This window comes from Orbicella faveolata, unplaced genomic scaffold (assembly GCF_042242905.1).
Source record: "Orbicella faveolata isolate gen_17 unplaced genomic scaffold, um_ofav_v1 contig_14, whole genome shotgun sequence".
Classification (NCBI taxonomy): Eukaryota; Metazoa; Cnidaria; class Anthozoa; order Scleractinia; family Merulinidae; genus Orbicella; species Orbicella faveolata.
In genome coordinates this window covers 17,782,501-17,792,500 of record NW_028301541.1, presented here as the reverse complement: position 1 = coordinate 17,792,500, position 10,000 = coordinate 17,782,501, and the positions used below count along the sequence as shown (strand labels likewise).

Here is a 10,000-nt window from a genome sequence, read left to right as displayed (position 1 = left end):
TCTGTTGCTCCTTTAAAAGCGACTGCTCACTTTTCTTAGCCTCAAGCTCTTTTCGTTTAAACTTAAACTCCATCTCACTATGCTCTTTTAAAAACTGGACTGTGTCGCTGCCACCTCTCCGCTTTTTACACCGCTTCTCTTCCGCTGACTCACCTGGATCGGAATTCCTCTTCTTAGAAGCACCGAGAGTTTCCATTGACATTCTCCGCATCTCCTCTGCTGTTTCTTTGTCCTCTTTTAGTTTTTTCGCCTTGCTTTGGTTATCAAGCTGGAACTCTTGATCAGCCGCTTCCCATTTTTCTATGATTTCTTCAAGGGCTAAATCAAGCTCTGAATCTTCAGGGGAGATGCCAGTTCCATTTTCAATTTCACATTTTCGTTTTTTGGCTTTTTTCTCGAGGATGCTGTAACTATCTCTAACAGCTCTCTGTGACACTGTGAACCCTGGATGAGTATTCAGATTTGTCGCTATTTGGCTCCACACCGAACCACGTTCTTTTGAGCCAACCCTATATTGAAAGGGCTCACAAAGAAGGATTTCTCGGGCTAGCATCACGTCTTTTTGTTCTGTCCACTCCATCGACGAGTTGAAGATAAACTATAGTTGAAAAATAACTCGATGCAGTTAAACCTTATACTATTCATGTTTTACTAAGAGATGTAAAATCATTGTGAAAAATAACGAAACAAGTTAAGTTTATAAACTTTGCCTGCTTTGAAATGTCAAATGTAAAGAGCAGAAATTATTTTACATGTAAAACGTGTATTGCCAAAGCAATTAATTTCGATTTTTCACCAAAGTTTGTACCACCGCTCATAGAGAAAAAAAACAGGTGTATTTTTAGACTGCCAAGATTACACACACATCTTGTTGTGCTAAACATGGATTTTACTGCTAAACATAGATTTTGAACAAAATCTCAGCTCACTGCGTTTTTCATTCGACACATTGATCGGCCGCTCAAATACAGGAGTTTTGCCAGCTCTTTTGATGAAGAATCGTAAACAGCATTCTGCAAAGGATGCAATAAGCTTGTATGTACAAGAAATAACATCCAGGCGAGACAATTTGGTAGCGCGAAGTTTGTCAGCTCTTGTAAACATTAAAAAAATACATGTACACACTGTTCGAATACAAAATTCATCGAGTCGATTAAAAAAGCCTCTATGTTAAAGGAAATACCAAGACGAGGGGATTGCGAAAATAAAATCAATGTTATTTCAAGCTATAGCAATCTACCGATTATACGTTGAGAAAATCTGAAAAAACTACTTATACTAAGCGGCATTACGTTGGATGAAAGCAACCTCTTCGCTGTGGGCGAGTTTGACATGCGAAAAACAATTTTTCAGTTAAGAAAAAATGAGTCCAGGAATACTTCCAGAACATTGTTTTAAGCATAAAGGCAATCATTATGCAATTTTACCTTGGTTCGGGACCAAAATAGCACAAAAGTAAGCTAAAAGGGATCAAAACAAAAGATTAAGTACTCACGTTTTCGTCGCGACGTGAAACCCCACGTTCTCACGTTCTCGATCTCAGGGTAGCGTCAGGTCACAACGTGTTGTACATGCGCAGTGACGTCTCGAAAGAAATGTCACGTTTCCGGTTGCCGTCGTCTGGCCGGCGACGTCTGTTGCTTAAGGTGCCTAGTTTCTGAGCATGAGCAGATATGCAGGCCAAAATTACGCATGGGTTGCCGGATGTCCGTCATTTACGGACATCCCAATTTCGTTCCCAGAGTCTTCGTTCCCAGAGCTCTCGTTTTCCGACCGCTGGTCAAGGGGAACGAAGACTCTGAGAACGAGATTGCGGAGATCCGGTAATAGGGCTGGCTCTGATACGGCTGCCGGAAGTAAATTTCCCCCAAAATGAGACACTGCGCATGTACGTCGGTTGCATCCAGCCGTAGCGTGAAATCTGACTACGTGAGTCGGGATGTTTTGCCGTAGTGGCTACTACGTCGGGTTTATTTCGCTTCTCTGGCCCTTTTCAACTGACATCTCGGCATTTTAAGAATTCCATTGGCTACTATATCCTTTAAACTCAATTTGAGTCAAAGATTGTGTCAAGGTTGCCTTTCATAAGCTTGTAAATCCGTATCCTGAATTTACGATAAGTTTTGGCAAAGGTGTTGGAATGGCGAAGCGAGTCAAGTCAAATATTCGTGTTGAGCACGAGGTTAGTTTTCTTCGGTTAAGTTTGTTTTGAGGGTTTAGTCAAGATGTTTTATATCTGGATAACTATGCGATGCTATTTTGCTTCTTTGAGTATTGATATATTTGTGTTCTTCACTCGATATTCTTTGAGATATTTGTCTCTGAAATTATGTATTTCATCCATCAAATTGTTATGGTACAAAGTGTATGGCATTCGCTTTCGCTCAGAAATAATCTGTTCGACCTATCGAATAACGGCCATCGTCCTTTGAGCGAAGCCATTCGGCTGCGAGAAACTAAATAAAAGAGATTTCAAACTCCTTAGCCGATGTTTCTTTCATCGTTGTATTTCGCTTTACTCGCTAAACTTAAAATTTGGCGGACCACCGAGACGTACTCTCCCCAGACCTTTTCAGTCACGGCAGCCGTAGTAGCACCAGCCGTAGTGATTTGCTTAAACTCCCCAGTGACTGCTACCAGAGCCCTCCGTTTCTCCAACCACATGACTAAAAGAAACGGAGGCTCTGGGGACGAGAACGGGACCGGAAATGATCCGCAAATTGAACCGCAAATGAGATCGGACCGGAAATGATCTCCATATTAAACCGCAAATGATCCCAACCAAAGATAAGGAATGGCATGGATTTATATCAGAGAACGGTAAAAACGTGTGTAAAAATTGCAAACTAAAAAACAGGTTTTATCATTTTACAAGAAATATTCTACAGTTGCTTTGTTTGTTCTTTGAAGGGTATTGACCTAGAAAAACACACACTTGTAAACATCCCCGAAATCCCGGTGGCGATAGTATCAAACATAGGTGAAACGGAAATTAATGTCATCTAGGCTTCTTAGAATACTCAACTAGCCATTCCCGAGGAATCAAAGCAAACATACGGCCAAGGAAAAACTTGAAAGTACTGGTGAAATGAAAGTGACGGTGAAATTTTACCTGTTTTTCCACAATAATATGGTACAGCAGTTCAATTATTACTTGTCATGCGCAGAGCTCTTAGAAGGCGAAACCGTCGTCAATACCAAAATAAACTAAAGCGTGACTGTTTCTGATGCTGATAGGCGGAAAAGAAATTATATTTGTGTGTAAAATGTTCAATGTGCAGGAAAACCGTCCGCACGAAGAACGAAACGCGATAAACATCACAAGCAATATTTGCAATTTAAATTTTGAAACATGCGAGCCCGCATAAAATGGTTGTCTTTAGTGTAATTATCTGATTGGTCTCTCTCATCTAATATTGAAGCTAGGCGCGGAAGATTTGAATTTTCCTCTCTGTAGATTCATAGAACAGGAATTTATCGAATTATGATGTACCATTTAGTTACTTGCTCATTCAGTAGCAAGCTAGCGCAAATGAAATGGATATATGTACTTGTTAAGGTTTATTTATTTCCTCGACAAAAAAAGTCAATAAAAAGTGAAAACATATTAGAATATCCCCATATTATATTGACGTTCCTTACTGTTAAAAATGGCGAAGGGAACCCCAAAACGCTGCATGAATCGCGTTTTGTGGGCACTGCTTGAATTCATTTTCATCCATGAGTGCTACTAATTCTTCGTACGCAGACTACTTTACTTTTACGTCTTATTCCCCACCCCCTTCCCCCTTGGGAGAGATTCGACACTGTGGAAAGCGCAAAGTAACCTGTGTCAAGGGAAGAGGAAGGGTGAGAGAGTTAATCCCTGGTATTGACCTTATCCCTTTAAGTTATTTTTAGATGTAATATCCAGTCCCCCCTCCTTCTCATGTGTGCCTCGTTATGCCTAAAGTGCACTGTCAGTGATTGTTTTGTTAAGTTTTCTATAAGATACAGTGAAACCATTTTAGTGGTTTAAATGTAAACCGGTTGAAAAATTACTTCATGTCGTAAGATTCTGATTCTAAAAGGAAACTATCCACAGCGAGTGATCCCGGTTACTGACATGTTATATTAAGTGTAGTTTTTGCTTCGCTGATCGACCGTCTGATGGAGCAGAATTTAAAAGTCTGGCAAAAATGCAATACTTGTAACAGTAGTAATACTAAACTACTAATTGTAATAAAAAAGTTCTCTTTATAGAGGAAATAGGGTTAGGGTTAGGGTTAGCAGTAAGCCGTGTTTTTCGTCTAAACCGGGAGTCTGGGAACTAAGTCCAAAGCAATAAAATTGGACTAAATATATGGAAGAATGGAATGGGGAATACTTGAATAACAGGGCACTTTGGTTTACTTAACTGAACGAGCAATGCGCAGAGGGCAAAATTATGAACCAAAAAAGATGAGATGACATGAACGGATCTAATGTTACTTAGAGACTTTTAGTGTTGAAGTATATGTTTCTTTTTCTGTTATTAATTATAAATTCATTTGATTTTTTGGATGAGAAATGATCGTTTCAATAAAGACAAATATTTTACGGCGTTTTGCAAGTCTCCGTTTCCGTAGGTTGCGTTCTATTAATCTGTGTTTTGCATGTCCAGTCCAGTCCAGTCTCGTAATTTTTCCTTACAAGATGACATGATCTCACTCCCAGTTCTCTTCCACTTCCGCGAATGATGAGTTTTGCTTTCGATTGTATTTCGTAGAGCTGTTTGAGGCCATCTAAACGGTTTTAAAATAATCTGTTTTTCTAAGAACTAACTTTGTTTTCAGTTCTGGAGTATGGAAGATCTACAGCCAATCTCTAATACGGAACAAGCTGCTTTCTGTGTAGAACTGGCGAAGCGACTTAACATGTTGACAAGACAAGATCATAGAAACTTTTAGTATTGAAGTATATTTTAGTATAAAAGACAAGTAGGTCTCTTATACTATACGCAATTTTCTTAGTTCTTCACTTTCCATTGCGACTTTTTTTGTCGTATATTCGTGTAAAAGACAAGTATGTCTCTTATGATACTATATGAAATTTTCTTGGCTCTTCATTTTTCATTGCGACTTTTTTTTTGTCGTATATTTTAGTATAAAAGACAAGTATGTCTCTGCCTTGTTCTTCACGGTTTTGAAAAATTCTATGGAGGCATATGCGACATTATACACGATGAACCAACAAGACGAGATGTCATGAATGGAACATAATTTTTGCGTTAAGCCCACGTGCTTAGGAGGCTACGTTACATTGCAGTTAGTCGTTCGCTGTGAATCTGTATAATGTTGCGTTGAATACAACTTGGAGAACTTTTATCTGAATTGTGTTAGTGAGTCGTTTGAACTACGCCTAAAACCAGCGTAACTTAACAATGAACGGATCCAATGTTACTACAATTAATACATTTGTATATTATTTGAAGTTCTTTGGATGAGAGATGATCGTTTCAATAAACACAAACATTTTATTGCGTGTTACACTCAGGTACGCGTATTTTCACCAGTCCTCAATTTACAAATCCTTGTTTAACTAGTCCGCGTATCACAAGTACGCTTTACTAGTCCTCGTTTTAGTAGTCCGCGTTTTTCAAGTATCCTTTTTACAAGGACTAGTTTTACAAGTTCTCAATTTTTACTTGCCAACGTTTTACAATTCCTCGATTTTACTGGTCCGCGTTTTTCAACTATCCTTTTTACAAGTCGTCATTTTAAAAGTTCGCGATTTTTTTGCCCACGTTTTACAGGTCCACGTTTTACTAGTCCAGTCCAGTCCAATCTCTCCAGTCATCCTACGGTGACGTCATCTCGCTCCCAGTGTCCTCTTCAGGTTCGCGAAAGTTCCGCTTTTGATTTCGTTTTGCGATCTGTATCCGGTCGTGATTTCTTAAAGCTATTTGAGGACATCTAAACGGTTCTAAAGGAATCTGTATTTCTTTTCTGGAATATGGAAAATCTTCAGCCAATCTCTGATGCAGAACAAGCTGCTTTCTGTGTGGAATTAGCGAAGCGGCTTAACATGTTGCGAAGACAAGATCATTTCTGCGACGTAACTTTGGTGACGAAAGATGACAAAGAATTCAAAGCTCATAGAAATGTGCTTTCTGCAGCAAGCCCGTTCTTCTTGAAGCTTCTTCAGAGCGACATGAAAGAGAATCGAGAAGGGATTGTTCGGTTTGAAGAGATCTCGGGTGCTGTAATGGAAGATGTTTTGGAGTTCATCTACACGGGAAGTGTTGAGGTAACTCAAGAAAATTCCGAGGATCTTGTCGCTGCAGCGAACTATTTTCTAATTCCGGGTTTGAAAACAGTTTCCGGGCGATTTCTAGAACGACAGATGTCCAAAGCAAATTGCATTTCAACATTTTATTTTGCTGAGATATACCAGTGTGACGAATTGACCTCCAACACCAGAAGGTTCATTTACGCGAACTTTGCATCTGTGGCAGAAATGGATGAATTCTTAAACTTGGAAGCTAAAGAAGTCGAGAGGTGGATTTCAAGTGACGAAATTTCAGTTGCTGTTGAAGTAGATGTATTTAAGATCGTATTAAAGTGGATCGAGCAAAAGGAAAGCGAGCGAAAAGCATCGTTTGAACAACTGTTTCCTCATGTGCGACTGACTTCCCTATCGCGTGACGTTTTATTCAATGTCGTGACAAATGAGCTTGTGAGAGAGAATTTCGGTTGTTTAAAGCTGGTCTCAGATGCTGTAAAGCTGATTAGCCTTCCATCTGAAGCAAATCTTTCGCAGTCGCCGAGAAAAGGTCTTGAAACTCGCGCCATTGTAGCTTGTGGAGGGAAATACACTTTGTGTTATCTCCCAGAGAAAGACGAGTGGAAGCGATTAGCAGACGGGTTGTCAGAGAGAAGCCAGCGAACTAAGATGATAAGCTATTGTGATCAGTTGTACGCCTTTCCATTCTATGGTAAGGCTGAGAGATATGATCCCGTTTTCAACGGCTGGTCTAGTTTGGACTTGTACACCGCATGGTCTAGTGAGGTGGCTGTCGTTAGAGGCGAAATCTATGCTGTAGAGGTCAACACATCATCGAAAAAATCCACTATCAAAAGATACGATGTCGAGCGGTGCTCATGGCAGACGTTGTCGTCATCTCGTGAGGGCTGCAGGGAGAATTCTTGTGTTATTGCGGCTGGCAAACATCTGTATGTTTGTGGCGGAAAGCTGGGGAGGGAGTACTTTTCGAAGGCTGAGAGATTCGACATTGTAGAAAACAAATGGGAGGAAATCGCTAACATGCAACAAAAGAGATGGAGGGCTTTCGGTGTGGCAAGTGACGGAAACATTTTTGTAGCCGGAGGGAGGGAGGATTCGCGATCGTGTTTGAGAACTTGTGAGATGTTCAACATTTCGACAAACGAATGGCAGTTTATTGGAAATTTGAATGTTCCTCACGAAGATGGCAGTATGGTGTGTCTGAAGGGAACTCTCTATGTGCTGGGTGGCACAAATCGCTTTGGGCATAGTCAGTTGAGTGTCGAATGCTATGACCCTACAGAGGGCAAGTGGATCGAGAAGACAACAATACCAGTGAAAATGATCTCCGAAGACAATAAAGATTCGTTCACCGGATGTGTACTGAAACTCTCCAAAGGAGTACTAGACAAACTTGACGTTGTCAAGAAATAGTTCTGCAGATGTTTAGTACTGTTGTAGTTGAAATGACTCTTTCTTTCAAGCTGCTTCGACTGCGAAAATAGTAGCTAGCTCTTCACTTTCAGATTTTTAAGAAAACGGAAAGACGCGTGGGAAAAGTGGAAAAACGTGCCCGTCAGCTGAAAAGAAGAAAAGCGCAAGACATTTTTCAAAGCAAGAGTTCTTGCTCAAAATATATCGTCATGCCCGGCGCCCAGAGCCTTCGCTCTAACAGTCAGCGTCAGTCAGGGAGGGCTCTGGAAACGAGATTGATTGTTTGAACAAAAATAGTGAGTTCATAACATTTTACAAGAGTATAAATTGGGAAAATGGTAAAAGGCCGCGTGAGCAAATATAAAATTCATGCAGATGTTCTAAATCGCGCGAAAAGTCTAAAAACTTGTAAGATCAAAACGCTTGAATTACAGCGCTGCTTGCTACAATTCAGAGTTTTCCCTTATATGGAATACGAACTGTATATATGATATGAGTGTTAAAACAAACCTTGAAAGAGCGAGAAATTGCAGAGTAGCTGCGAAATAATCTTGTAAAGCAGATTTATTTTTTGTTAGAATGTTACTTATAGCTATATTCTTGCTAACCGTACATAACTTTGCAATTCATCTGTAATCCATTAAATAGTGTTCAGGTATCGATTAGCATTTACTCGGGAAATAAACACACACTGTGCGAAAGTAGACAAAAACCTGCAGTTAAGGGATGACCACTGCCTGGGAGGTAACCGATCCTTTCGCTTTCGTCACAAACGCTGCCTAGCAACGGATCACTTCTTGCCCACAAACGATTTACCCGCCGGCTACAGTCAGGGGGAGGGTGAGGATAGGTAGCAGTTTGAGGTTCCGATCAGTCCTCATCGGTTTGCCATAGAAACGAGGCAAAGGGGTCATCGGGCATAGATACGTTGTTTTTGATCAGTTTAATGTTTTTATAAGTCATAAACAGTGGCGTGCTCGAACCCAGTTATCCAACGGCCAAGCGGAACAGAGTGAGATCTGGGTACGAGATCAGTCGCGGGCAAGTTTCCAACTTGCTGTAACGGACAATTTATTCCATAAGTTAAAGGGGTTAGATCACTGTACTTTTTTACAACAATTGGTTACGCTTTGTAAAGGAAACTAATGTATTTTTAAAACACAGGGGCGAGAATGGTGTAGTGATTTTCCAAGAGACTGGATCAGCAGTCTGTTAATGTCTTCCAGTTGTTCTGACACATTTTGCTTCAAGGGGCGATAGTCACTCTCCATGCTTTTAGAAGCAATAACTGAGAACTGTTAAGGAGTGGTATACAAAACAGCAAGATACAATGTTTAAAGTTACTGAAAAGGCAAAGTACTGTTCAATAGCTTTCATTTGAATGGTCACACACTAGGGTTTTACTCACAGACTTAAAAGTTTGAACCACCTTGTACAGCATAATAAACAGTACCACATGAAAGTACTGTTCAATAGCTTTCATTTGAAAGGTCACATGCTAGGGTTTTATCCCAGAGTTCAAAGTTGAACGACACCAATCGAGTCAAGGACTTACTCTGGAGTGAAAGGAGTAAATATCATAATGATAGATATTAGAAAGAAAAGGATACACTCTTTCATGACGAAGTTATTTTGTTCGTGATGCTGCCACTTTCTCTCTGAGTTTCCAAGCTGTGGTTGAAATGCGAAAAAGAGTCCATCAAAAGATCGTACAGAACAGTAAAAGACTTGGAACATATCTTTCCTTTAAAAAATAATTAACAATTATTCACCGAAGTGGAGGTGAATAGCAGTGGATATTTACCGAACTGCGAAGCGGCGAGGTAAATATCCATCACTTTCATCGACACTGAGGTGAATGATTGTTTTAGTATATACCACACAAGCTGAATAATTAGCGGACCAAAACGTTTTTTTATGTTTGACAAGTGGTCGGAAATTTTAAAATCTCTCGCGCCGGCTGCTCGGAGGTGAATAGCACTTGCTAATCACCTCGGACCAAACAGTGCGCGCGAAAAGCACTATTCACTTGTGTGGTATAAACTAACAACAGTTAAGTGTAATAGTAGCAATACCTGTGAATGTGTCTCATTTTCCATCAGCTTGCTCTTTGTGGCATCGTAGAGTGAAGACAGCCTCTGAACGTCTGAAGAGAACAAATAGGAAACAATCAATAGATCAGTCAGTCAGTCCGTCAGTCAGTCAGTCAGTCAGTCAGTCAGTCAGTCAGTCAGTCAGTCAGTCAATCGACCGTTCAGTCAATTACTTACGTTTCTTGAACGTTTCTTTCCTTGCGGACAATGTCTTCTTTTCTCCATGCAAA

At 40.2% G+C, this 10,000-nt stretch overlaps 2 protein-coding genes and 1 pseudogene across 3 annotated transcripts in view; 1 reads left to right on the top strand and 2 right to left on the bottom strand.

Annotated features, from left to right (window-relative positions):
• Positions 1-580, bottom strand: part of LOC149114340 (uncharacterized) — an 810-nt gene extending 230 nt beyond the window's left edge. The window contains exon 1 of the mRNA XM_089287724.1: positions 1-580. This exon is cut by the window's left edge and continues 230 nt beyond it. Coding sequence (XP_089143850.1) covers positions 1-580 — 580 coding nt within the window.
• A 5,292-nt stretch (positions 581-5,872) lies between these two features.
• LOC149114339 (kelch-like protein 11) lies at positions 5,873-9,139 on the top strand. The gene has a single exon (XM_089286811.1). The coding sequence runs from the start codon at positions 5,974-5,976 to the stop codon at positions 7,675-7,677; it is 1,704 nt and encodes a 567-aa protein (XP_089142937.1). The 5' UTR covers positions 5,873-5,973; the 3' UTR covers positions 7,678-9,139.
• LOC110057358 (intraflagellar transport protein 74 homolog) overlaps positions 8,732-10,000 on the bottom strand; it is a 10,015-nt pseudogene continuing 8,746 nt past the window's right edge. Inside the window, exons 16-19 of the transcript XR_016206280.1 lie at positions 9,948-10,000; positions 9,753-9,823; positions 9,288-9,348; positions 8,732-8,965 (exon numbers count right to left, since the gene is read on the bottom strand). The exon at positions 9,948-10,000 is cut by the window's right edge and continues 2 nt beyond it. The product of XR_016206280.1 is annotated as an intraflagellar transport protein 74 homolog (transcript). The remainder of the gene's footprint in view (positions 8,966-9,287; positions 9,349-9,752; positions 9,824-9,947) is intronic.